The sequence below is a fragment of the Simochromis diagramma genome, unplaced genomic scaffold (assembly GCF_900408965.1).
Source record: "Simochromis diagramma unplaced genomic scaffold, fSimDia1.1 OVJJ01000208.1, whole genome shotgun sequence".
NCBI classification, from domain to species: Eukaryota; Metazoa; Chordata; class Actinopteri; order Cichliformes; family Cichlidae; genus Simochromis; species Simochromis diagramma.
Genome location: NW_024386789.1, coordinates 3,293,407 through 3,320,650, shown reverse-complemented (window position 1 = coordinate 3,320,650; position 27,244 = coordinate 3,293,407). Strand labels below are relative to the sequence as shown.

Here is a 27,244-nt window from a genome sequence, read left to right as displayed (position 1 = left end):
TGTCTCTGTTCAGCAGAGCATCAAGCTTGACTTTTTTTGTTTTCTTTATATTTTTGCACACAAGTTGCACAAATTGCCACACGTGCAGTTGTTAGACTTGATCTCTTCAGTTTTCAGCTACAAAATTAAAGCGTTCAAGTTAAGGTTGCAGTGGTATCATCTTGAGCTCTGACTCCTACCAGTCTGATCTGCGGTCACTTCAGGGAGGGTAGCAGGGGTGATCCACTCGGTGTGTGACTTGTCTTTCTAGCCAAGCTGCAGCTGCCCAAACCCACCCCCCTCCACTCACTCAAACACACACTCACGTACACAGCACTGCCGCCACTGCTACTGGCGATTATAAATAGCCTCCACAGAAGCAGCCGCAGTTGCGTGTGTGTCCCTGAGACAGAGGGAAAGAAAGAGATTGTCAACATATGAACTGAAGGCAGTTAGCCATCATAATGACTCTGTGCCAGACTGTGACACCACACCTGATGAAGCTCAACAAAAACAAGGTATTGTTGAGTTAGCGGTGGCCAGGTTTTGGAGGAACGACTTACTTTAGGGTCTATAAACAGCCTTGAGTTTGTGTTTCACGGGAAAGTCTTGCTCCCGCCAGTCAGTCTCTGTAGCTGGAGCCGCTTATTCTTTTTTGAGCTGAGGTGTGGATATGAATGTAAATAAACATAATTATATTGTTATTGCCATGTGATATCAAGTTAAAGGTGTCGTCATGTTTATTCATTTTTTAATTTCTTTTCAATGATTAAATGATATTCATTACTTAATGATCCATTTCTGATCTGTCTTAATTGCAGCCCGATCTGCTGAACTTTAAAAAAGGATGGATGACAAAGCTATATGAAGATGGAGTGGTAATTTGCTTTCAGTATTATCTGCTTCTCTGCAATATTGAATAAATAACTTGTACATAAAACTGGTGAATATCCAGTTAATGGGTTGTTTTTTTTTTGGCATTTCAGTGGAAGAAGCACTGGTTTGTCCTGACAGATCAGACTTTGAGGTACTATAAGGATTCAATAGCTGAGGAGGTAAGGCTTGTTATTCACTTAATAAAAAAAATAGTTTTAAACTTGATGAAAAATGACACATTTGTACTTATCGTTGGGTTTTTGTTTTTGTTTTCTTCCCCCTCAGGCTTCAGAAATGGACGGTGAGATTGACCTTTCTACGTGCTACGATGTCAAAGAGTTTCCCGTTCAAAGGAATTACGGTTTCCAAATCCTGGTGAGTGTCGAATCTTCGTGCCAGTGTTTATCCCACGTCATTAATCATCAGTAAAGAAGAAGCTTATTGTCCACGCGGTTTAGATCCGGTGTCTCCTGCCAGTCTATAAACAGCTTTAGACACCATGCGGTGCAACTTTTGGGTATCAGGTTTTGTCATTTCTCTTCCTGAAACAATTCTTTGTTTGTCATGAAGGATGTCACTTGACTTGTCATCTCTCTGTGAAAGGCTGACATCATAGCGGTCTAAATCTGCCACAGGCGTTGCCAGCCCTGCCGGTGTTCTTGAACCAATGTGGCTTCCATCTGCACAATTAAAAGCCCCGTCCTTGTGAATAATGTCTCATTAGCACTGACTGAGGAAAAACTACTCGAATACAAGTCTATGTGCACTAGCGTGGACCCTCCTTTAAATGGTGCAGTGCTTTATTCATATAATCTTTTGGGCGTTAAACATTTGTAGTGCTTGTTGTTGTTGGCGAAATGCTTAGTGGAGGTGTATAGTTGCTTGGGGTAGAGTGGTGCCAGTGGGGCTTTTGTTCCTGCTACATGATTTAAGCTCGCCGCTCTAAAGCTGTATCTGAACAGCAGCTACAAGGTCATTTCTTTTGTTTGCATTTGCTTGAAGTAGCTTCCACAGTAATTTTGTGGAGGAAGTCGGAAATAGATTGCTCAAGAGGATTGTGCATTCTTTGGCTGAAAACATCATTGATCTGGTGTTGTGTGCACCGCAGGTTAAGGTAGATGGAGCTATGGTCAGTAGTGTTTTTGATTTCAAATCTCACTACTTCACATCATCAGGAGTTTTATTCATAATGTTTTGTAGACGTTCCTTAGCTTCCACTAGAGGTCTCTGTAAATGGGGTTAGTGCTTATAGAGTGCTGCTGTTTCTGTTGTTAGGTGACGGAGGCAAGTCTCATCACAGCGTGTAATTATAGAGGTTTAGATCTAGGTAGCACCTAAATGGATGTCTTGTTTGGTATAAGATTTAATATAACGAGTAATTAGTTACATTTTTCTGATCAATTAAAATATGTTTTCATTATGTGGATTGTATGTCCTATGTGTATCCTACCTTCAGTTCATCTTCAGTTTTGTCTTTGTTACTTCAGAAAAAATGCGCATTGCATTTAGTGTAGCAGGTTTGTCTTTGCCTCCACCCTCTCCCAACATCCCCAGCCACCAGTTTCCATAGTTCATAAAAGTAACTCACAATGAACTCACATTTATTACAAAACAACAGCCAGAGAACAGCTTTTGCATTTGTGGCAAAAAGGGGCAGCTGTCATTACTGTAGAGTTCTAACTATACGTTAAGTCGAATGTGTTGCACATTCAGCACAAAGCACCTCTGTTACTTGTTTTATCAGTGCAGATGGTGTTAAAAGCTATGGCTAAATGACTAAAGCCAGGACAATGTCGTAGTTTGACAGCATGAGGTGTTAGTTTTGTTTGAAGTAACTTTCCTGTCAAGAAAAACAGAAGTGAGGCTGAGAATCTACTCCTGTCAAAAGTGTTTCTCTGACACTTTTGAAGTGGGCATAAGCATCTGTTAAATTGAAAAAATGAGTAATGAAATAAAAAGTGGTTAACAGCAGTTAACTTTTATTAAAAGTACTTTTAGAGCATAATTCTTTGAAATGTGTGGCTTCTGAGTGAGTCAGTTAAATGCTCTGCCTCTGTTTTCAGTGTAAAGAAGGAGCGTGCACCCTGTCAGCGATGACCTCTGGAATCCGTCGTAACTGGATTCAGGCGATCATGAAGAACGTGCGACCCACTATCGCCCCCGATGTCACCCGGTAATACCCACTGAGGATTAACCCTCACCACTGGCAGATATAACAGCTGCTTTTTTTGTTTTATTTATCTGAATTCCTATTTCCTCCTCACCTTCTGTTTCCTTCTTTTTCTTCCTCTTCAACCTGTATTTTCAACCTGCTTTCCAGGAAAAACATCCCTCTGAAACTATCGGTTCTGAAGCCCAGGTTGGAGTGCTTGTGTGTAAAATATCTCCCCCACCCCCCCAATGTTGATGTTCTTGCTCAGCAATGTCAGCCCCACCGTTTTTGTCATCCAACCATGTGTCATGTGATTATGGAGTAATGTCTCCCAGTTAGTTGTGCTACTGTAGAGACCCACACTGCAATCACATCTACATACTTGAATAATCTGCCCAACACCACAGGCCAGTGTCAGTCATGCCTGTAATGTGATGGTCCACTAACTGTTGGAAATGGTGCCACAACAACACCAAAAGCTCAAAATAACTAAGCTTTGGGCTGAGTATAAATGTCCACCTCAAAACAAGAGCTCAGTAACTACGTAAGCATTTATTTTTGTACTTTTCATAGCAAAGCTGGAGATTATCTTTCACATATCAAATGCTGAAGTTGCACATATGACATGTTATATGTTCTTGAGCTCTTTCCCTCCTTGAGGACGCCACACAACACGGTTAAAAAGGATTGTTCCATCAGGTCACCCTGCCCTTTAAAGCAGTGCACATTAGTGAGCAGTTTACTGCACATATTCACATTAAGCCACTGTTAAACAGCTAAAGGCAGGAACCCGTCATCAGGCTTACATCAGATCAAGTTGCTTTTAGCCCCACTGTGTGTCTTTATAAATGTTTTTGGTGTTTAATGCTTTGACATGCATTTTATTGTTTAAAATGGGGTATCTGCTGGTCTTTAAAGTTAAAGCAACTTCCTCTTTGTCACTAACAAGACCTAATAATTTTTCACAAAGAAAACCAGACTATTGTTAGTTGGCATTTCTGCTTTCATTTTTGCTAATCGGATGTCAGTAAATGTTGCAAACCAACAGACTCAGTATTTACTGCGTTCCCTCTTCTGTTACTCTTTATTTTATTCACTTATCTAGCCGATGGACTGATGGCTTATGCCATGACAAGGTGTCAGTTATCCCTCTATCCAGAATTCACAAGAATAGCTGCTACTTTTAAAATATTGGTCAGATTTTAGTCTAAATCACGCACATGATCACCTGCTGAGATTTACCCAACCTTTGCTCAGAGTCAGGATTATATTTGTCATTTTACAAACTGTAGTCAATAAACTTTGGTGCTACCACATCGCTGACTTTCTGGTTTAGTTTTTTTTCCTGTTAAAATTATTTATGACACAATGAATTTACAATTGAGGTTAGTTTAACAGAAACTGGATTGTTGTGGCTTTTAGTCCACAACTCATTTCAGTTGTGGTTATATAGCACCAAAACACAACAACAGTTGCCTCAAGGTGCTTTATATTTTAGGGTAAAGACACTACAATAATACAGAGAAAACCCCACAACTAGACAAACCCCTATGAGTAAGCACTTGGCAACAGCGGGAAGGAAAAACTCACTTTTAACAGGAAGAAACCTACAGCAGAAATGGGGTCAGTCAATGTAATTGGGTTTAGGGTGTTTTAACACCTGCTGCGTCCATTTAAATTGAACTCTTGAGCGTTTTTGTTGGTGCAGGTGTGAATACAGTAGTCTCGGGTGCGGACCAAAACAACTACAAAAAGACCCAGTTGGAGGAGGTGGTCTCGGTACGATTCCAAACGAACTCCAGATCAGTTCATTTATGGTGTGAACGTGTTCCCACCCCGATCCGAGCCAACTACAAGGTGTACGTTACAAGTTTGAGCTAACAAAACAACGTCCCGTACCAACGTATGCTAATGCAGAAAGGTACTGTAGATGTGCAAAGGTCTGTACGGGCTAACGTAAATTCTCAGTTTTCTGACACAGGACCTCTTTTGTGTATTCAGTTTTGTTGTTCCTGCCCCAGATACATTTGGCCAGTGAGCAGACTGAACATTCTCACGACGTTTGTAGTGACACATTTTGGTTTGCTTAGAGTTCACTTAGATTTTTTTCTGCGTGAAAACAAACCCAGTGTTTCATGTGGAAAAGCTACACGTTTACAAATTCAGATCACAGTAAAAGAACCATAGGTGGGAAGATGCCCTCAGACTTGGATTTAGATCAAATTTTTAAACATGTTTTTATATTTTTGGTGGTTTGTTTGTGAATCGGGTAGTTAAATGTCACGGTTTACCTCACTGGGCCCTGCAGAAACCCTGGAATGCACAGTTAATCGAAGCTAGAAAACCTGAAATCTTATGTTGTTGTTTCGTCCAGCAAAGCTTTATGTAACAGCAGCTTGAGCAAATTCGAATGCAGAAGTTCATCCAGTTATCTTTGAATTGACTTTATATATGTTTTGTTTTTTTGTGCTTTGGTTTGTTCAGATCACTCCCTGATGAGAAGATAAAATCTCAGGTGATGTTGGACCCATGCCTACAGGTCACCCCTGATCCAAGCCATAATCCAGAAATCCCTAAGTCTGATGGGCAGAGGCAGCCATCTGGTAACAATGCCTCTGCCCCTGCCTCTGAGCCACGCAAAAGCAGAGTTCGTGAGCGCAGACGAGAGGGCCGCTCAAAAACTTTCGACTGGACTGAGTTCAAAATGGAACGGAAGGAAAAGCCCGTAAAAGAACGAGCAGACACAGTTGACCTCAGCTCATCGTTCTCCACAACCTCCTCCTACTGTTCTGCCTCCTCTTCTCCCTCCTCCTTGGCGTCATCTCCGGTCTCTTCTTCCTCCCTCCAAACCTCATCTGCATCAGCTGCTCACCCACCTTCAATTACAGAAGAAGCAGAAAAGGAGAACGTTAATGGGGGAACTAGCAGTACAGCTCGCACACCAAATACTGTTACTGTAACGGTGATTTCAACGCTAAATGCTACATCACCAGTACAGCAACCAACACCTGGAATCCAAGAGCAAGGAAAGATGGAAGTGGATCACCCTGCTGCCATTAGTCCAGCCAGTGAAGACAAAGACAGCAGAAGCTCAGATGTTCAGGATGAGATTGAGCAGCGATGGCATCAAGTGGAGACAACACCATTAAGGGAAGAGAAGCAAGTACCGATCACCACTGCCTTAGGAAACTCTGAGAGACTGCCAGCGCATGAGCTTGCTGCTCTGCTAGACAAAGAGGTGAGCGTAACCAGCGTGGGTTATATCATTAAGATTTCTCCTCACCCTGAACCTGTTTTTTCCTTCACACTGTGTCAACAGCTGCTTGCTCATGTCGGGGTCGTCTCATTGTTGGGGTTTTCTCTGTATTATTGCAGGGTCAATTTAAAGTGCTTTGAGGTGACAGTTGTGATTTGATGCCATATAAATAAAATTAAATAGTTTGTTTTTGGACAATTAGGCATGTCTAGTTCTTGAGACTTTTTCATTTTCAGATTCAATAGGAAGTTTCATACTGGACACAACATTAAAGTCTCAGCTTTAATTTGACATCAGTACTATATAGTACTATCTTACCCTACACTTGAAATGTATCCACAGTTTTAGAAGGCTTCAGAAATGACATTTTTAATATTTTTCTATCTTTTCTGAGATCTTTGCACTCGTAGACCATCAAAGATGATTAATCAGAGGAAATAATATTTAAATATTTGGCTACTTGCCTGTTTGTTCATGGGGTAGGAATTACTTTTTAGGAGTGGATTTGGTTATTTGCTGAGTCTCTGCATGTCATGTCTTGAAATGGATCATGCTGCAGTTGCTGTTGTGCAACATTTTTTGGTTTGCTGTCACAGAAATGAGCAGCTACATCAAAACAAGAAGTTTTTTTCCTGCCTCCATCCATTTGTTAAGCTGTTCCTACTGTGTGTGGTTTTTTTTTTTTTTTTTTTTATTTTATCATTCATTTTTAAGCAAATTTGTTTGGTGTGATCAGGCTAATTGAAGGAATTCATTCCAGCCTTGCATGTTGTTTTACGTGTTGCACTTGGTAAGCCACCTGGTGATGAGAAATGCTATACTGTATATGATCTCCTTTATTCCATTAAAAAAGTATTATAATACTTTTATTAAAAAGAATTGTCAACCTAAAAAGGTAAAAAAATGCTGAACTGTCCAAATGTTTTCAGTTATATATATTTTTTGGTTATATTTATTTTATAACAACACCCTGTGCTATTTGTTCATTACCTCTTTGCCTCTCTTGACAGTTGGGACAGAAGCAGAAGGAGCTGGACCAACTGCAGAAGCAGAACAACCTCTTAAAGGAGCAACTGGAAAATGCGCTAGTGAGAGAGCAAAGTGCCAGGGAGGGCTATGTACTGCAGGTAGCTGCACTCTTTATATATCCCGCAACCTTATTTTTCTTTTAAATTGATGCCACAACATGAATTAACTTAAAGAAATGTTGTGGTAGAGCGGTGTTAAGAATTGCAAAGTGAAAGTATGTACTGTACTAACAGGTGTGTGGGTGCTTATTCTCTGATATTGCTATGCGTGGTTGTGGTTTTCTTAGCATGAGATTTTCACTAACTGTTTTTTGATGGAGTTTCACATCTCATGGGAAAGTAACTGATTTGATCTGATGTGCTTAAGGTAAGAAAGAGGATCAATAAGCCTCACGCTGTGCTTTTTCTCTCTGCATGTGTCCTTTCGCAGCTTGATTTCTGCATGCTTTGTGTTTCTGAATAAGTGTGTGATTAATGCCTCTTTTTTTTTTTTTTTTTTCTTTTTTTTTTTTTTTTTTTACATTAAACACTTTTAGGTCATACCATGAAATCACATTATGTTTGGTCATGTTGTATTCTTTTAAATCACCATATTGATCACCCATTTTTTGGTTAATTGTTTTTTTTTGGGGGGGGGGGGGTGTTTGAAGGTGACTTCATCTAAACCTTTCTGTTTTCAAGTCACCTCTGAAAAAGCACAGTAGAAGCTTGAGGGAAAATTTACTTTCCTAAAAAAAAAGAGAAGTTATTTTCTTCCTGGTTATCCCCGAGATGTGGCTCTCTGTATTTAGTAGAGGGGAAAGTAACGTGATGATATTAATGAAACTATCTCATCAATCTTTTCAAGAGCGCAACACCTCCTACGTCTTCACCGCACAGAGTGCCATGGCAACATTTGCACAGGCTTAATCAAGATTTACAGGGTGAACTGGAGTCCCAGAAGCGCAAGCAGGACCTTGCACAGCAACAGATCCGGACATTGAAGAGAAGCTACACCGAAGCCCAGGATGCCGTAGAGCGCCACGAGTCCGATATTCAGGCTTTGCAGTCTAAACTTGCATCTGCAATGGCGGAAATTTTAGCAAGTGAACAGGCTGTGGTCCGGATGCGGAATGAGCTCAGGCTAGAGCAGGAGCGCTCAAAAGAACACGAAGAAGAATATAGTCATAGTGAGGCTACCCTACGAGCCCAGCTGAAGGACAGTGAAGACAGACTCCGTGAAGTAGAAGCTAACCTCCTGGAGAGAAACCAGGCCCTCAGGCAGCTGGAGCGCCAGCAGGCACTGCAGCGAGACCACGTGAGGGAGATACAGAGGTTGCAGGAGAAGCTGCAAGAAGTGACTGCTCGACTAACTGCTACAGAAGAGGGTCAGGCGCTGAAAGACGAGCGCCTTAAGCAGGAACAGCATAGCATGCAAGAGAGTCATGAAAGAGAGAGACAAAATCTGTGCAAAAGATTAGCTGAAGCTGAAACTGCACACAAGAAAGTAGAGGACAGGCTGTTCGAGGCTGAGCAGCAGGTAGAGGCCTTGTTAAGGGGTAGGCGGGCCTCAGGAGGTACAGAATGCAAGCAGGAAATGCTGAAGTTGCAAGAAGAGCTGGCTCAAAAGGCTGACATGGTTGAGTCACTGAAGGAAAGTGTCCGTAGACTGGAAGAAGAAAAAGGACATCTTACGTGTCGTTGTCAGGAACTCATCAACCAGATTGCTGAAGCAGACCGTGAAGTGAACAAGCTTCGCTCTCGCCTGGAAACAGAAGAAGCAGATTACTACACCTTGGAGCATTCATATGAGAGGGCTACCCAAGAGTTTCAGAAAATGAGCCAGTTCCTTAGAGAAAAAGAGGAGGAGATCCGGCAGACTAAGGAGATGTACGAGAGACTGATGGAACGCAAGGAGGAGGACCTAAAAGAAGCACTTATTAAAATGACTGCACTTGGCAACAGCTTAGAGGAAACTGAGCTGAAGCTGCAAGCCAAGGAGGAGCTTCTCTGTCAAATGACTCAAAGCCTCTTGGACAAAGTTGAGCCTTGTAATGCTGAGAAGGATCTGCAAGCCAAGCTTGTGGTTGCAGAGGACCGCATTGCAGAGCTGGAGCAGCACCTCAATGCCCTACAGCTGGGGTATGCTAATCTACACATGGAAAGGCAGCAAATCCCAGAACAGAGTGAGGAGGAAAGAACATCACCCTCCTCGTTATCAAACGCAGAGCTTTCTTTAGACAATACATCCACAACAGAGAGCTCCCCAGACGATAAGGAGTCTCAAGCTAAGAGACCAAGGATACGTTTTTCGAGTATTCAGTGTCAAAAATATGTCAATTTCGAGGTCCTGGACACAAGTCAAAAAATGAATCAGGATGTAGCTGAAGACATTGAGTTAACTGAAGGAACAGCTACTCCTGACTTCACAGCCCCACATGCTAATGACCCAGAGAAGTTTATCTCTATCATACATGCTCTTGAAACAAAACTGCTCACCACAGAAGATAAGCTAAGAAACCTAACACAAAATCTGGATAGGCAACGATCCACCCAAGCAGAGGACTTGTCCGATATAGATTTAAAGATCGGCGAAAAGGATTCTTGCCCAGAGAAAGAGACTAGTGATGCAAGTGGTATACAGAGTAGTGCTGGCATTAAGCATTGTACCAATGCCCTTGTATGTGTGGAAAATGGTCGAGAGAAAGTTAGGGCTATTCTCAGTGGCTCACATGAAACAGATACACAGCTGCACTCATTGTGTGAGATAGAGAAGGATTTGTTCAATGCATCGCTGTACCTTCAACGGGGACAAAAGATGTTGGAAGAGCAATCACCAGCTTTCCATCCAAATCAAACCCCAGAGACTGTAGATAAAGAGGCAATGCACCTTTTTGCCAAAACTTTGTCCTTTGAGGCGATGGTTTTGAACAAGATGGCTTTGTTAATACAAACGTCAAAGTCTGACCTCCTGCAGGCTCTTACTGAGATCTGGGAGGACATTGAGCACATTAAAAGGAGTGACAAAGATTGCTTGGCTGTAGTTTATGCCGATGTCTTGACCAGGAAGCTGATTTTAGAAAGTGGGTTCTGGAAAGAACTTGAGAAAGCAGAGACGGATGTTGCTAAATCCAAAGAGGGTGGTGTATTAGATGATGTAGATGTTGATGCCAAAGTTGCCTTCAACAACTTCATTAAAGCAGAATTAGCCTACTCAATTCAAAATCTTAAGCTTTGCTATGAGGAGAAATTCAAAATACTTAAAAGGGAGCTAGCTGTAGCTCATAAAAACCTCTATGAAAGGGAAATGGCTTTGAAAGCAATTATTGAAGCCTCTAAAAGGCCTGATTTGAAAACTGTCATAAAAGAAGTCAAAAACAACTTTGGATTCAACAAACAAAAGCTGGCGGACATTCACCCTCCCGAGCTTGCTCCGTACATGGAGCAGATCGAAATAGAAGAAGCTAGAGACTTGGCTGAGGAAATCGTAGACAGACACTTGGCTGGTGAAATGCCATCTTGTGGCATTGACTCTGTTGAATCACTGCAAAATGCTCATGAAAGCCTGGCTAATGAACTTCAAAGACAAGCAGCGATCCTCCACAAGTATGCCCAAGAACTAGAAAGTGGCGAAAGCAATCCCGGACTGTCTAAAATGATCCGATCTCTTCTAGGACACCAAACTTCACATATTTTCACAAGTACCTCTCTTTGTATGCGTGAAGCCCTCACCCAGGCTCAAGTGGCATATGTGGCATGTAGGTTACGGGCCATGCATGAACAAGATTTGGGCTATTGTAAACAGACCAGTCAAACTATGGATGATCTCGTGCAGCAGCATGCACGCAGTGTCACAGCAATCCAAGAAAAATATGAAGAGTCTTTACAAGAGGAGCGCCGGAACTTCAAGCAAATGGTGGAATCTTTCCAGAAGGAAAATCAGACACTTAAGAGTGAGATTAGCAAACGTGTGAATCAGCTCTCGCAGCAGCAGCAGCAAGTGGTCTTCTTAGAGAAAGAGTTTCAGAAAGAGACGGAAGACCTGAAGCAGAAGCATCAAAGGGAGCTGAGCCGAGCAGAACAAGGCTGTGCCTCAACAGAGCTGGCCCTCATGGAAGCAGCAGCTGACAGTCAACAAAAGTTAGAGGTTCTGCTAGCAGACATGGACACAATGGAGGAGAGGCACGAGAGTCATGTGAGGAAGCTCGAGGAGCAGTTTGAAATAAGGGTTTGCGAGCTCCAGCATATCCACAAGGACAACATCGAAAAGTTACGTTCAGAGTATGTGGAGAACATTCAGAGTCTCAAAGATCACCGATCTTACGATCAAAACCCTGAGGTCTCACAGCCACCTCCTTATGAGGAAGCCGCTACGCCAATGGAAGAGGAAGAGCAGGGAAAAGGGGACGATGTACAGCACATATCAGAGGTCGACTCCATGGTGGTTCTGAAAGACCGCATTCAAGAACTGGAGACTCAGATGAATAATATGAGGGACGAACTGGAGAACAAACACCTTGAAGGAGATGTGGCCAGCCTGAGAGAGAAATACCAGAGAGACTTTGAAAGCCTCAAGGTTTTTGCTCTTTCATTTTACCATTTTAGTGAATAAACCCTTTTTAAGGGAGAGAGATCAGTAGTTATTATAGCCAAAGAAGAATTAACTTTGATTCTTTGATTTCTAATCCTCAGTAACTGGTGATTCGAGTAACTGAGGATTAGGAATTGGGAAATGGTGTGATTTGAGATGAGTGAAACATGTTTAAATTGAACAGTTACATCATCTGTGGGCTGTAGCATGATTGTAACTGGAGCTTTAAAGGATGTCCTGAACTCCTAGGTGATAAATCATAACCACCGTGGTAACTGTAGACTGTATATAAAGCCTGGAAATAGGCTCTAGGCCAAACCCCTTAGATCTCTAACGAACTGGACCAATGAAACTTCCCTTTATGTCAGTGTAAAGAAGTTTAACTACACATTTAATATCCCTGAGATATCTTTATATAAGTAAAATAAGCATATTTTCCACAATATGTCTGTTCTTTTACATCATATAGAAAAGCTGCTGTGTTAAAAGAAAGAAATCTTTCAGCACAACTCTTTGGGCTGAAGTTGTAAGAAATAAATGTGTAAAATGACACAAAGTTCTGGTAGCTCATTACCCAGACTCTCCTGTAATTGTAAAGTAGAAAGTTTTTAATGGTACGGAAAATTGCGTCTTTATAAAATAGTTGCTTCAGTGTTTTTAAAAAAAAAAAAAAAAAAAAAAAATACAACAAAAAACAAACATAAATGTCTATAGTAGATGGAGGAGGGAGGATTTTTTCTGTCATTTAATTCTTTGGCTATTACTTAATTACTTTGGTATGGTATGAATGGCCAAAGGCAGGCTTTTATCACTGATGAGCTGTGACACTTATGAATATGCAGCTAAAAGTCCAAAATGTATGTACTCTTTCATATTTTCCAAAGCCATCCAGTGAGGCAGATTGCTGGGCCAATTCTGGCCTTTGGGCCTTATGTTTGACGCTGCTGCTTTAGGTTTTTAAAACTGATGAAGTGTCTTAAATGTGCAATATTTCCAATGAACAGCAGGAGGCGACAACTTTGGTTTACATATAGAAGTCCTCAGGAAACACATTCGTAATGAGTTAATGGCCTCAGCATATTGAATACAACAGGACCTTATTGTATTTTTTATGCAAGTTAAAAATCTTGTTGGCCATCTGAGTCGGAGCTTCAAAAGCTTGCTCGATAAATGACATCAGTAGGTCGTCCATCTTTTATATACAGTCTCTGCTAATGAAAGTGTTGCTAATTAATAGACTAATAGAACTAGTCTGTTAATTAGGCTAATAGCCTATACAAGACTGTTAAATTGATAAAAGTTTTAGAATTATGTTTCTAAAATGTTTTTATATCTATATCAATCTATACAGACATATAGATATAAACTATGGGTTTGTTGTCTCAGGAAGGTTCTGATCTTTCGGTGAGTGGGTATTCTTCAAATCCTGCTGATCAGCTGGGGACATCCTTTTTTGTTTCAAACAAAGAAGCAAAGCAACCAATAGCAGGTTGTCTTGAGTCCTTTCTGACACAAATTGTATTTCAGTTTACTTTAAATACTCATTTGGGCATCAGTAATTACACCATTTCCCACTTTCAGAATAAAGTAGCCTATCAGAGTAAGAGTCTATCAGTATAAGCTGCAGCTTGGCTGGCCTAGAATCTCTATGCTTTACTCGCTCTGTTACTAACATAGACAATTTCTACTTCTAAAAGTCTTGCATGGCCTCTATCACTGATTTTTGCATGTAGTCGAGTGAGTTATAGATAATTTACTAAATCTGTAGTCAAAAATAAAAATGTAGCTGCAGTGAATGCATAATTCTTTTCGCAACGACAGATTGTTGACTTTTTCTTCCACTAGGCCACATGTGAGCGTGGCTTTGCCGCAATGGAGGAGACACACCAGAAGGTGATCGAAGACCTCCAGAGGCAGCATCAGAGGGAGATTTCCAAGCTCATGGAAGAGCGAGAGAGGCTATTGGCTGAGGAGACGGCTGCCACGATTGCTGGTAAAGAAAGGGTCTCATCGCTCGTAGCTGCTGTGCTTTGATGACTGTCATACAGTGACTTGATATATGTGCTCTGTTTTTTAATGTAGCTATTGAAGCTATGAAGAATGCGCACAAGGAGGAACTGGAAAAAACCCAGCGCTCCCAAATAAGCGGACTGAACTCTGACATTGATGAACTACGCTTACAATACGAGTATGTTTTACAAGGGGAAACCTAAACTTTGCATCCAGTGGATTTACTATATCAGTTGGGTGTCAACATTTAATCTTGGCTGGGGCCTAAAAACTGTACTGATGTCTTGCAGTTGCTTTTGGGGGAAAAAACAGTTTTATTATATGATGAAAGAAGCTTCTGCGCTGTGAAAAACACAAATGCATGTTGACACTGATTATCTGACTGTGTAGGGAGGAGCTGCAGTCCATCCAGAGAGAACTGGAGGTGCTGTCAGAGCAGTACTCTCAGAAATGTCTAGAGAACGCTCACCTGGCTCAGGCGCTGGAGGCCGAGAGGCAGGCCCTCAGGCAGTGTCAGAGAGAGAACCAGGAGCTAAATGCACACAACCAGGTCAGACTCCGCAATCCTGCACACGTACTGTGAATACAAACCTGTTTTTGTCCACAGGTTTGAATACGTCTCCATTTTTCTAACAGGAATTAAATAACCGGCTGACTGTAGAGATCTCTCGGATGCGCTCCTGTTTTAGTGGGGAAACCGCTCACTCATCACTTTCCCAGGGCAAAGATGTGTATGAACTGGAGGTATGTTTAAACGAGCACACACACACACAGAGACGCTCAACTCATGTTGCTCTACACCCTAAGTGCCTCTCCCTGTCTTGTAGGTATTGTTACGAATAAAGGAGTCGGAGATCCAGTATCTCAAACAAGAAATCCACTCTCTGAAAGACGAGCTACAGTCTGCTTTAAGGGTAAGCACATCTCCCTGAGAGTGATTTAAAAATCTGAGGCCGTATATTCATCTCCGATCATTTTACCAGGACAAGAAATATGCCACAGACAAATATAAGGACATCTACACAGAACTCAGCATTGTAAAAGCAAAAGCAGACTGCGACATCAGCAAACTGAAGGAGAAGTTGCTCATTGCCACAGAAGCTTTAGGTGAGAGGACTGTCGATGGAACAGTGACATCTGGATATGGTGAGTAGAAAATGCTCAATTTGACTTTAATCTTTGTTCTTTTTAGTTCCCATTTATATCCAGATATCCGTGAAGTCTACTAACATGGCAACAACCAAAGGCTGAGCAAAGCTGTGTTTATTATAAATATGTTTCAACTATCCAACCAACCACCTTTAGTGCCACCTGGGGATTGTCTCTTTTTGGATTGCTGTTGGTTTGAACTGGGGAAAAATGCCTTCAATCCTCGAAATGTTTTTAACATTGTTTTGCTATCTTTATCCTTCCTGAGAAAGATGCGTCTTCCTCTTGGTAAAGTTAGGAAAAATTGTTTTAAGATTACCGCTTAAATGCGAACAGATGCTGTCGGTTATATATTTTTTGAAGCATCACCACCTGAAGGTAATGTTAATAATAGGGTCTTTATTGTGTTTTTAGATATCATGAAGTCCAAAAGTAACCCAGATTTCATGAAAAAAGAACAGTCGGCGAGCTCCAGGCATTCACGAGGTTTAAGGTCAAAGGTGAGTGTTTGCCGTGTCGTTTGTTGCTTCTGTGGTAGAAACGTGTTCAGAGTCGGTCAGAGGTCATGTTTTACTGGAAGTGCTTCAAGTGTTTCATCTGTCTGTTTTATCCGTCAGTCTGTCACCGAGCAGGTCTCATGGGATAGCTGACACTCCCATTGTGGGGTGATCCCCTCCCAACCCCCGCCCCAACATATGCTGTAGGTATAATGTGATAGACAAACAGCATGCCCTCCATGCCTACCTACCTAACTATGCATGATTTCATCTCCCCTCTGACCCCAAACTCTTTCTTTTGGCTCCACCGTGAGCAATCGAAATATGATATTTCAGCTGAATATCAGAGGTGTGAGGGTGTTACTCATCAAAAGATTTTTAGTTAGAGTCCTCTCCTCCTGCGACTGCAGAAACGGTTAAAAGATGAAAAGAAACTGTAGCGCTTTCACATCAATGAAGTACTGAGCTGTGCTAGGTACTCACTGTGAGGACTCCCAACTGTCTTTTGTTTTTGTTCTGTGTCGTTTTTCTTTATTTAAAAATGTTTGTTACATTAACAGTTTTTTGTTTGTGGCTGTTTGAATCCTCTGTTTTGGTGTTGTGCATACTCTTACGGTACTGTGCAAAAGTCTTGAGTCACCTCCTCATGTCTTCATTTTGCTTCAGAGGAGCCAGATGTTCAGTTGTTTAATTATATTGTGGTCTTGACCAATAATTTTTCAGGCTTTCTGGGTCCTTGTCCCCAGTTCCTGACTATTTTCAGATGAGTGTTTTCCTGTTTTTAAGCCACTCAACACTGACTTGAATCATTAAAGTACAAAAGAAGGCACCTAACTCAAGGATTTAACCAGTTTGGTTTACACATAACTTGAAAAAAATGTGTTTTTGCTATTTCTTTAGTTAAAACCCCAACAAATGCCAAGATAATTTAGTTGGACAGGCATAACAAATATTCTTACGTCAATAAGAGAAACTGTCTCAGCTTGGTGTGCAGCGAGTCCTTAAATGTGATTGAAATGGATAGAGAACAAAAAAAAGGACAAAATCCAGCCGAGACCTGACACAGATGAGATATGTTTGAAGGTTCATAAGAACTTTGCTTTCATGAAGCCATTGTTAACTGAGAACTTTACCTGAAGACTAGTTAAAGAAAGCAGAGGAAAGCTTGGCTAAAAGTTTGAGCTGTGTTGCAGAGTAAAGGTGGTGATATCATTTTTCCAAGCAGAATATAAATAAATAAGGGCCAGCTCAAGACTTTTTCTCTGTACTGCATTTATGTGGCATGACCACATCCATTTATATTTTTCCTGTACGTCGTGTGTTTTAACCTTTTAAATTAAAGTGTGTCGAGCAGAACACATCTGGGATTAGAAGCTGTGACTGTTTTGTTGTTTCTGACTTTGTGGGTTTTTTTCCTTTGCGTCTGTGTGTGTTTGTGTGTTCGCTCTTTTCTGCCCACATGCGCATTATTGCCTCATAACAGTAGATGACTTTGTTTGTCTTTAACAGAGCCTGAAAGAGGGACTCACCGTGCAGGAGCGCATGAAGCTTTTTGAGGCAAAAGATTCCAGAAAGATTTAACCTGAAAAGTTTTTTGCTTTTTTTTTTTTTTTTTTTCTCTGTTGTTCTTTGTTTTGTTTTTTTTACGCCTGCCGTGCCATCATGGGCTGAAGATGTTGGGGTGGCATCTGAGATCAAGGACTTTAATCTATCTGTTCTAAACCTCTTTCACGTTTTAGCTCAATCTTGTCTCTTATTTTAATTCTTAAAGTACATACACTTACGATCAGGCCAAGTTGGAGTCGTGTCAAACGCGCTGTGAGAGAGATTCGATTACAGCTTTTCTGTTGATCCTCCAAAATGCCAAAACTGACAGCAATACATAATATGAATAATATATAAATATAAATATATCCCAATATTGAATTAAGTATCTGCTGTATTTTATTATTGTAATAGTGTCTATATCTAATAATTTTTAATGTGCTTAATGTTGCACCAGTTCTCCTGTACATAACTACTGGACACATGTAGACTATGGTTTGCTATTATTGTTGGGGCATCTGCTGTACTATTTGATTGATATTGGAAAACAATGTGATGCTTACCTTGGTATGATGTATGAGTGTTTTATAAAACGGTGTGTCTGCGTGTGGAAGTGGGGGGGGGTGAGATTGCACTTACCTTTTGACTACTTGAGGAGGCTTGTTTTTATTCGTCTCAGAATCGGTGTAGTGACTTCCAGTCGATTTATTGCAGTGCAACCAAACATGCTGACTCGCGTCACATTAGGTGACCAGCCGTGATTTGTTAGCGATACTGGAATTTATTTCAAATTTCTTAAATTCTGACTTTGTGTTTGCTTCAGTGTGAGAATTATCATCTCCTTAAACCTGAACCTGTTTTTTGGATTTGCATGATCACGTTGCCTCCTTTTCCTACTCTTTGCTTTAGTGTGGCGCTCTAGACAATTATAAGCTTTGCTTTGCAAGTCCTACTGTTGAGATGCTGAGATTGAGATGTTTTACTGTAAGCGGCAGTCTTGAAGCACTTGGCCCAGTCCCTGACCTCTTACTGAAATCTAGTCGTGCCTCAACTGAGTGAAGAATATAGACATCCATGAAACCTGTGCAGCTATGGATACACACTGTATAGTATTCAAACCACGCCTTGTGTATATAAATATATGCCACACGGAAGACTTCTGTGTTTTGTTTTAAACTTGTACCTTGCTCTCTAGCTCTATAAGAAATATATATGAATATTTTTTATTTTCATTTGAATGTATAACGTCAAATAAATGAAGTGTTTAAAAAATCTGTGGCTTGTATTTTTCTTTTTACAGACTTGGGATTCAGCAGTTTGTGCACCCATTCCTTACACAATTCTTCATTAATTTATTATTTAGCTGTAAGGTGTGAGTCTGTGGTGGATGAACCTACTCACTGGACACTTGAATAAGTCCACCTTTCCAGCATCAGGTTGGACTCACTGATTGCCTTCAGAGCTGCCTTGAATTCTTTTGTAGATTCAATAATGTGCTGGAAATGTTCCTCTGAGATTTTGGTCCATATTAACATGAAGGCTTCACACAGTTTCCATGGTGACATCCCAAAGGTGCTCTATTAGATTGACATCTGCTGAGTACAGAACACTTTGAGCTTTGTGCCATAGTGCGTTACTCAGATAGGTACACTGGTACACCCATAAAGGGATGGACATGGTCAGTAACGGTCCTCGGGTAAGCTGTGTTGCTTAAATGATGCTCAGTTGGTTCTAAGGAGTCCCACATTTCCTGAGAAAATATTGCTTTCCAATCTTCAGTATTAGCATTCTCTGATATTTGGCATCAAGAAGGTATTTTTACTCAGAGCTCACTGATAGTTTCTCGTTTTCAGTCTCAGAAGAGATGTTTGTTGGGAACCTCAGCCTGTCTGCCACCAACAGCCATGCCACATTCAGAGTCACTTAAATCACTTCTTTTTCCCACTCTGATGCTCACGAGGTTTTCTCGACCATGTCTATGTGCCTAAATGCACAGAGTCAGTATCACAACAGTCAGGATGTTCTGTGCTACCAGTGCCTTGAACTTCAGAATCCATGGCTGGATACTACAATGGTTATAATTGGAAAAAAACAGAAATGTAAAAGATTAACTGTGTCTGAGAAATCTGAAGAAAGCTTGAAAAGGGGATTTCCACGGGACTTCAGATGAGGCGGCTGCTGTACAGAACAAAGCTGGTCAGATGTCTAAACTCAGACCCACTTCAGTCTAGGTATGTAGTGGGTAAACTGATTTATTTGTTGAATGAGTAGTGAGCAAAGGTGAACAGAAAAGCAGAGAATATTGACTACCTTAGATTTTCTAGGTCCTGGAAGGAGCCTTGTTCAATAAAGTCGAGGATGTTTAATCGGAGGCTGAGCTCTGTTATCTTCAACAGTTTACTGAGAGACCTCTTGGTTGCTTGGTTCAGCAGGCTGAGCTGGGTGAGGGCACTGAATGCTTTTGACTCATCTGCAACTTGTTGAAAAATAAACTGGCACCAGTCTCTTCAGAGGGATGAACCACTTATGGTCAATGTTGTGGATTTTGTTCTTATCAAAGCTAAATAAAACCGGGAGGTTATGCAGGCCTTTGAATGTGTCCTGATGAGCTGTGAGATTATTTCGATTCAGGGTTTTGAGAACCCTCAAACATAGTACTGGTGGGATTTAGCCTGAGTGTGTTCCCCTTACCCAGTGACAACTGAGCCACATCTCCAAGATTTGCATCCGGAATAATAACCACTTCCAGGGATTACGTTCCACGAAGCTGGAGTTGGGTTCAGATAACTTGGATCCTTTTCAAGTTAACTGGTTTCAAATTAGATTCAGACAAAACTTAAAGTGCAAGAGATGCTACAAAAACAAAGAAATGCAACATTGCATGAGCTACACATACATGTACTTATTATTTTACAGAGATTTCTTCATAAACAAAGAAAAAAGCCCCAGGAGAACTTCTGGATGTTATTTACTAAGAGGTTGAGATACCTAAGAGTTGAAGAACCTCCAACCTCTTCACAGCTGAATGACTTGAGCATGTTGAGAGACAAATCAAGTTTCTGAACCACAGGAAGGATCAGAAGGAGGGTTCATAGGTGAGCACTTGCATCGTGGTGGATGTGTGAGATGTTGTTGGTTTAGAACATCCAGGATGTCCAGGTCTCTGAATTCTCCACCTTTTAGAGAAACTAACTGGTTCTAGCTCCGCTCCAGGTGTTTCAGCCTAAGCGATTCACCTGGGATCTCTGATCTTGTTCTTTTACAAGTTGATTGTAGTTTGTTATCAGGGAGGATGCTAACAAGATCACAGAGGTTAACAGAGTCACGGTTTGGCCACCACAGGACTTCTGTCTGGGCATTTAAAGCCAAGAGTACAGCAGGCTGAGGTGCTGAGCAGAAGCACAACAGCTCACAGCATCTTGACATCACAGCTGCTTCAAGACTGCAGTGAGGTCAGGCCTGAGAAATCTGAAAGTGCAGCAAGCTTTATTGGCTCCAACAGCTAAAGACGAACGGATGTTCATCACTATGAGAGAGCTTTTCTTTGCATTCTTGTTGTCACGCACAAACTAGTCAGTGATGTAGTCAGTGGCTGATCTGTGATGATGGTAACGCACTTTTATCTTGTGGCTGATGTCTGAGAAAATATAACCAACGTCGTGCAAAAGATCACCCCGGTGAGTTTCTGCCGTTTCTGTCATTCGTGTTATTTTCCTTTGTATTGTCAGCACTAACCCCAGGGATGCTCATCTGGCTTTGTCCACTTGAGGGCGCTATCATCTTGGCTCTTACTGTTCCCGAAACAAGAAAGAAAAAACACCCAAACAGGCCACAGACGCATGTTTTTCTAAGAAGCATCCAGATTATTTAATTTCACAATCATTATCGAGGTGGGGGTTTTCTGGATGCTTTTGCAGAAATTTTCTGTAAATTAAAGGGATTTTTTTTTTCCAGCCAAGGAGAAAATCTACAAATCAAAGATTTATATTATTCTTTCATTTTCTCCTTCTACTACTCTTAGTAATACAAACTACCTTGCACTGATAAAGACTTTCAGCACCTTCATTCGACCCTATATAATCATTGCCTCTGGTTTAATATTCTATTCACTATTATTATTATGTATTTATGGGGATTTCTTTAACTATTTGTTTTTTTTTTCTGATGTTCATAGGAGAGATCTAAATCTAGTCTAAATTTCTTTATATGTATAACAACAATAAAAAAAACTATTCTATTCTAATTGTAAGAATAAGACCTAAAATAGATAGAAGAAGAGGACTGTTGTTTTTCATCTTGTTAGTTAGTGCAATGACAAATCATACAGTTTCCATGCACCCATCGCCTTCTGCTTATCCACTTCAGCCACCTTTCCCAGCTGCCATAGGGTGAAGGCCGGACAGGGTCGGCTGTCTGTTGCAGAAAACGAAAACATAAATCCAAAGCTTATTGTTCTTTCTTTAGCAGGAAAAAAAAACGTGTAATATTGCAGGGACTAAATGTTGAATTTGCTGTTAAAATGAGCGGACAGTCATTTTTGGCCTGACCTCTTGAGCATCCAGCGGTGGCTCTTCTGGTCGTGGCAGCTGACCTTTGCTGCTGCGTCTGGAGTTTGATGGTGGTGACGGGGCTAAAAGACGTGGGGCAGCCCTGCTCTCTGCGTCAGTCCTCGGGGGAGACAGGTCTCAAGTTTAGTTTATGTGGCGGTCGGCCCCGCAGCCAACCTTAGTGGTCGCACAGGTAACCCAGCCGATGGGCTTTGGCTTTAGGAGCTGCTTCACCTTTAGGACAACGTAGGCAAATTCAGGTCACGGTGCCTCTTTGGATCTATTTGTCTTTTTTTTTCTCCCCTGTTTTTCTTTCTGTCGATAAAGACTACAATGATAGCATTTGGCTTTGTGATTGCTCACCGTGCAGCAAAATGTTCAAATTAGTACCTTTTCTTTGCAAATATTGATTAAAATCTTCCCATTTTTCATTATTTTATGTGTCTTAACCCCTATTTTGCTCTGTTTTTGAAAAGAATGGATGTGTTTGTGTGTGTAATCCATTTTATTTTCAGCCCAACACGACATCATCCATATAAAAACATTAGCCTTTAAAACATTTTACATTAATTACATTTATTTTCAGTACAATATTTACAAATCAGCTCAGAGGATTATCTCTTGTCATGATCATTAATGTGCACAATTGTTTAAATTCGCCTGTAAAAAAAAAAAAAATGCTGATGTAACATTTTTAAAATGTCTAAACGTCCTTTACTGTATCAGAAAAAAAATCCTCCAGATTTTTCAGTCATTCTCTGTTTACTTTATACGGTGCAAAATGTTTCTGTGAACAACTGAGAAACACAGCGACAGTCTTTTTTTTTTTTCCAGCTGATGAAAGTCTGAGACATGCCAGTAACCAAAAACAAAACTACACGTGAACCGCTGGATGGGTTCTGTTATATTACAGCCAGAGGAACAAGCAGAGTTTCAGTTGTCGGTAGCTGTTAAAGGGCTTGGAGGACAGTGGGCTTCGAGTCGCTGTATGGATGGGGGTCTCTTTGGGGGTTTGGCAGAGGAGGAGATGTCGGTGAACAATACTGATCGGCCGTCGGGGCAGAGCAGGACGCTGGAGTCGGCCTCACACTTGGTGGTTCTGCTTGCCCACAGAGCCTCAGCAGGACTGGGCCTCAGGCCAAGGCCACCAGGAGACAGGACCTCTGTGTTCACCACTGACGCCTGACTCATCTTGATCAGCATGTCCAGCGACTGTTTACGACTCTCAAGTGAAGCCCTTATCACCTTCCTCGCGCTCTCGTCCTCCTCGTCCTCTCTTCTCTCTATGAGCTCCTCGTCCTCCTCCTCTGTCTCAGTTGCGTTTTCCTTAAGACTCCCATCTTCCCTCCTGCTCTGATCGCCAATCGACTCCGTCGAGTCCCTCTTTACTGACAGGTCGAGAGGCCCATCGCTCTGGCGAGCTGTTCGCTCCAAAGCCTGGTGAATGTGAGAAAGCTCGCTGCGGATTTTGTTAAGGTGCTCCCAGAGATGTCTCTGGGCAGGAAGGTCTTCCTTCTCTAGGTGGGAGATTTTGCGCTCGGCCTCGTGGTACTCCTGCAGCGCCTTGGAGAGGTCACCGAGCAGAGCAGCGACTGACTCAGACGCCCCGATTGTCCTGGCGGCAGCTGAGTCCTGGCTGTTGGGTCTTCCACAGGTTGAGAGAGAAGATGTTTCGCTGGTGGGGCTGGTGAGAGGATCGTTGTACCACAGCTCAGTGGGCCGACCTTGAACATGAGCATCCTGCAAACTAAGAAAGAGTGAAAGAAAAGAGTTAAATAAATACTCCTAAGAGGTTTAATCTACACCACAACTACTACCAATTTTATTACAAAAACAGTTCTGAGCTGTTTACCTGTCCGAAGAGAAGAGAAGTTTGTCTGTCCCCACATTAAGAGTCGATGCAGTTTGAATATTTTTCAGAAGGTCTAAAGTCAAGCCCAAGTTTGGCTTCTTCTCCGCAGGGGCCTCTTGGTTTCTTAAAGGAGCTCCTGCCCTCTTCAGACCCCAGCTTGCTCTGCCTTCCTTGGCTGCAGCCTGCAGTTTATCCCCCAGCCTGTAGCCCTGATCAGGGGAGTCTCTCTGAGGTGACATCCAGCCAGCGGGAGTGATGGTAGATCCCGGCCTCACAGCAGGCACTTTCCACAGATTGACTTTGGGCTGGAAACTGGACAGAGGACTTGCTTCTAGAGTGTTTGTTGATGTCTTGAGAGGCTTGCTGGTGTCGCTCTGACTGGATGCCTGTCCGAATGTGTGCTCGCACAGGAAGGGGTAGTATAGTCGAGGGGGGATGAGAGCTCGATCTGCGTGTGCGCTGGAGGCTGGGTGTATCAGCTGAGCGGCCGAGGCCAGGAAGGGGAGCTGGGCGAGCTGTGCGTGGGTCTGGGCTGTGACACCGGAGGCTGCGGTGGGAATAGCTGAGTTCATGTAGGAGAAAAGGCCAGGGCTGATAGGATAACCTACCCCAAGCACTGAAAGGTTAAGCCCAGTGGGGTCCTGGTAATCCACCAGGTTTGGTGGTGGGGGGTAACAGGGGATTGAATTATTCACTCGAGGCTGAGGACCTTCAGCTTTGGCTTTAGTGTGGCTGGATGCCAGCAGCCGCCACTGCTCCGACAGTAACCCGGGAGCTGTTAGGCATGTCTTTGATAGCTTATAATGTCTCAGTTGGGCCTCTACCTCCACAGAGCGGGCTCGTAAAAACTGATCTTCGAGAGAGAGCATGTCGTCGAGCTCTGAATCTGGCTGTTTGGTTTTCTTCCTAGTGCTTTCTGCTGCTTCACCTCTGTCGCTATCACCGGAGCTTTCTTTGATCAGCCCAGCGATCTCTACCCCCTCTCCTCGTCCCTCTTCATCTTCTGGTCCCTGGCTGTCTCTGCCCTCGCCATCCTCCTCTGCAGACCTCCTCTGACCCTGCCTTTCCTCAGTGCGAATCACCTGCTCTAGCTCATCCTTTCCGGGAGCGTGCAGGCCATGGGCCTGCTGAAAGGGCCGGAGCTGCTCTGGGTGCAGGATGTTGCCCTTTTTATACGGCCAATCTGACTCTATAAGCAGGGACAGAGAGTTCTTGCACAGGCTGTACTTCATATGGTTGTACAGGTGAGACTTCTCCATGCAGGTGAAGGGGCACTGGAAGCACTTGTAGTTGTAGGGTTTGCCCCACGGTCGGGGGATGTAGTGAGGCTTCTTCGGCTTGCGCTCCTTGTGTTTGCTGGCTGACGTGACTTTGCAGGTGTCATCCTTGGACATGGTTGAGTCTTGATATTTCTAAAGAGCGTGTGATTTAAATTTTGACAATTCAAGCTAGACTTTGAGATATTTCTTCAGAGTACATTTCATTTGTTGTGAGGTTTTCCTTAATTTTGTGAGTAAGTGGCGATGAAGAAGAGCATCTTCTTGGTCAAATTGCAGCTGTACCTGTGAAATAAACAAGAGAGTGGATCGTGAATGAAAGCACAGACTGTATATATGATGTTTTGTTCTCTGCGAGTCAGAAGGAGGGATGCGGTTTTCATTTCTGTAAGAAAACAAACTATGAGAGGTAAAGTTCTGCGTGCACTGAAGGGTGATTTATGCCATTATGCACATATGTGTATTATGAGAGAACATTTGTTTTCTGCCCAAGCCGAGGGTTGCCACTAACCTAACTGCAGGGAGGCCCACGCTGCTCTGTTCTCACTGTACCTGCCACTACTCATTAGTTCCAGTGCAGTACCAGGCACTAGCAGGGCCCAGGGCTGGGGGCAAAGAGGGCTGTCACGGGGGACTCTGCACCTGTGCAGTGGGGTCTCACAGCATTCACAGCCCTGCTTGAGTTCTGGGGCCAGGCCCTCGAAGGCCGGCTACAGGCACCGCACGGCCATGCCTGGGATTGCACAGCGCTGGTACGCGAAGGAGCGAAGTTGGGGGTTTGAGGCCCGATTCCTAATGAGAGCCTGGCATCATGCCTATAGGGCGTCATTAGTGCCAGGACTGGGATCTGGGTCAGGACACGGTGCATAGGTTCCACTGCCTCGACTTACTAGCTCTACATTTAGACTGGGGTCATACTTGTTAGGCAATATTAGCAGGGATTATAATAGGTAGCATTTAATTGAATTGAATTTCTTTCTGATTGGAAAATATCAAAATATACATATATTTATTTACAGTTAGACATGTCTTACAAAAGAAGCCAACAAAACCTTTAAAACCTGAGCACCTTTAAATATTATTACTGAGCTTTTACACTACTTTTAAACATTATGCTTCGTTTTATGAATAAACAGGCAGATTTATTGATTCATTTTATTTTTAATTTTCTTCTGCATGTGTTAAGCAGGCTTGTCTTTTGGATTTAAGAACAAATAGTCCCTGTAGAATTTTTTTCCCTTATTCCACTCTCTCTTTTTTTTGCTCCTCTTCATCTTTTGTTATTTCATTAGTTCAGAATTTAGTTTAATTAACACCACTTCATTCCAATCCTTTCAGATAAATTCAAAAACATTTTTTCCCCATCTGTGAAATTGCAGAAACTTTGTGATCTCTTTGTACTGCGAGCGAAGCCATTGGGTGAAGCCTGCAGTGAAAAAGAAGATGCAAGCAGGCTAGTGCTCAGTTTAAAACACTCTGCTTTGGGGGCTTTTATTTTGCCGTTTTTTCCTCGGGACTCTCAAAGATGAAAGTCTACGTAAAGTTCAGGGTCCATGCTGAGGTAAAAAAGAAACTTCACCAACTCCTTTTTCTTTAATGCACGGATCTCTTCCAAGACTAGAAACAAAGGAGAGCCAAGCAAACACAGGTGACGGCGTGGATCATCATCTGTGAGTCCATGAGACGAAGGCTAACAAAGGATGGCTGCTGCTCACCACTTTCCCAACTGGACCCCCAGAACTGGCCCGTTAGTGGATGACCATTTGACTGGCTCACTTGTCCGCCCCGGGGGTCTGACCTGAGCTTTGGGCTCATAATGGAGTCTAACAGCTGCTGCTGCGAGCCAATCAATAAAAATCATTTTTACAGTAGATTTTTTTTCCCCTCTTCTGGTCACCGCTATCCGCTCTCCTCTCACTGACTGCGCTCTTTGGCCCCCCCGCTGCCCATATCTGAACCCTGTGGTCTTGTTTTAAGCTTTTAGGGACTATGATCAAACAAGCTTAACAGCTTGAACATCTATTGTTGCAATTAAGGAGGCTCACCACACTAAAAGCTTTGACAAGTTACATGCTACAGCAACCACACCGCTGACAGCAGAAAGGGACTTGGTTATTTTTTTAATGCACAGGAAGTCGATGCACGCAAAGACTGCAGGGGAAATTATTTTTGAGCTCTCGTGTTTAATAAATTCATTAAGTTTAATACTTTACCTAAGATGATGAGCTGTCACTCCCTCTGAGAAAAAGTTCTAAAAAAAAAGAAGACAAGAACATTTTTATGTTGACTTTCTTCTATGATTTAAAAAAACATGAATTTCTGTAAATTTACAAATCAAGTAATATTGATATATTTGCATTTAATTTTTTTAAACCAAATTTAATAGAAATTAAAATGATGATGAATTCAAATAAGCTGACAATAATTCATTATAACACCACAGAAATGTATTTATCCAGTAATATTAAAATATACATATATATAAAAGATTCTCATTTTAAATCAA

At 42.1% G+C, this 27,244-nt stretch overlaps 2 protein-coding genes and 1 pseudogene across 8 annotated transcripts in view; 1 reads left to right on the top strand and 2 right to left on the bottom strand.

The window, feature by feature from the left end:
- Positions 1-18,334, top strand: part of si:ch73-103b11.2 (early endosome antigen 1) — a 53,416-nt gene extending 35,082 nt beyond the window's left edge. For 4 of the 7 annotated variants that reach the window (XM_040023460.1, XM_040023458.1, XM_040023461.1 and 1 more), the window contains 16 exons: positions 801-857; positions 966-1,034; positions 1,141-1,230; positions 2,919-3,028; positions 3,176-3,214; positions 5,492-6,245; positions 7,274-7,390; positions 8,139-11,846; positions 13,707-13,854; positions 13,944-14,049; positions 14,262-14,421; positions 14,508-14,615; positions 14,699-14,785; positions 14,855-15,017; positions 15,435-15,520; positions 17,027-18,334. In XM_040023460.1, coding sequence (XP_039879394.1) covers positions 801-857; positions 966-1,034; positions 1,141-1,230; positions 2,919-3,028; positions 3,176-3,214; positions 5,492-6,245; positions 7,274-7,390; positions 8,139-11,846; positions 13,707-13,854; positions 13,944-14,049; positions 14,262-14,421; positions 14,508-14,615; positions 14,699-14,785; positions 14,855-15,017; positions 15,435-15,520; positions 17,027-17,098 — 5,874 coding nt within the window. In that variant the 3' untranslated portion in view covers positions 17,099-18,334. Of the gene's footprint in view, positions 1-800; positions 858-965; positions 1,035-1,140; positions 1,231-2,918; positions 3,029-3,175; positions 3,215-5,491; positions 6,246-7,273; positions 7,391-8,138; positions 11,847-13,706; positions 13,855-13,943; positions 14,050-14,261; positions 14,422-14,507; positions 14,616-14,698; positions 14,786-14,854; positions 15,018-15,434; positions 15,521-15,637; positions 15,721-17,026 lie in introns of all 7 variants that reach the window. The other 3 variants (XM_040023463.1, XM_040023459.1, XR_005694732.1) reach the window with 2 other exon arrangements.
- Positions 18,335-19,015: 681 nt separating this feature from the next.
- On the bottom strand, positions 19,016-20,480 carry LOC120728306 (annotated as a pseudogene).
- Positions 20,481-22,213: 1,733 nt separating this feature from the next.
- prr35 (proline rich 35) lies at positions 22,214-27,039 on the bottom strand. The gene is made up of 3 exons (XM_040023457.1): positions 26,952-27,039; positions 23,462-25,023; positions 22,214-23,356 (listed from the first exon to the last, which is right to left on the bottom strand). The coding sequence occupies exons 2-3, from the start codon at positions 24,853-24,855 to the stop codon at positions 22,543-22,545; spliced, it is 2,208 nt and encodes a 735-aa protein (XP_039879391.1). The 5' UTR covers positions 24,856-25,023; positions 26,952-27,039; the 3' UTR covers positions 22,214-22,542.
- Positions 27,040-27,244: the final 205 nt, after the last annotated feature.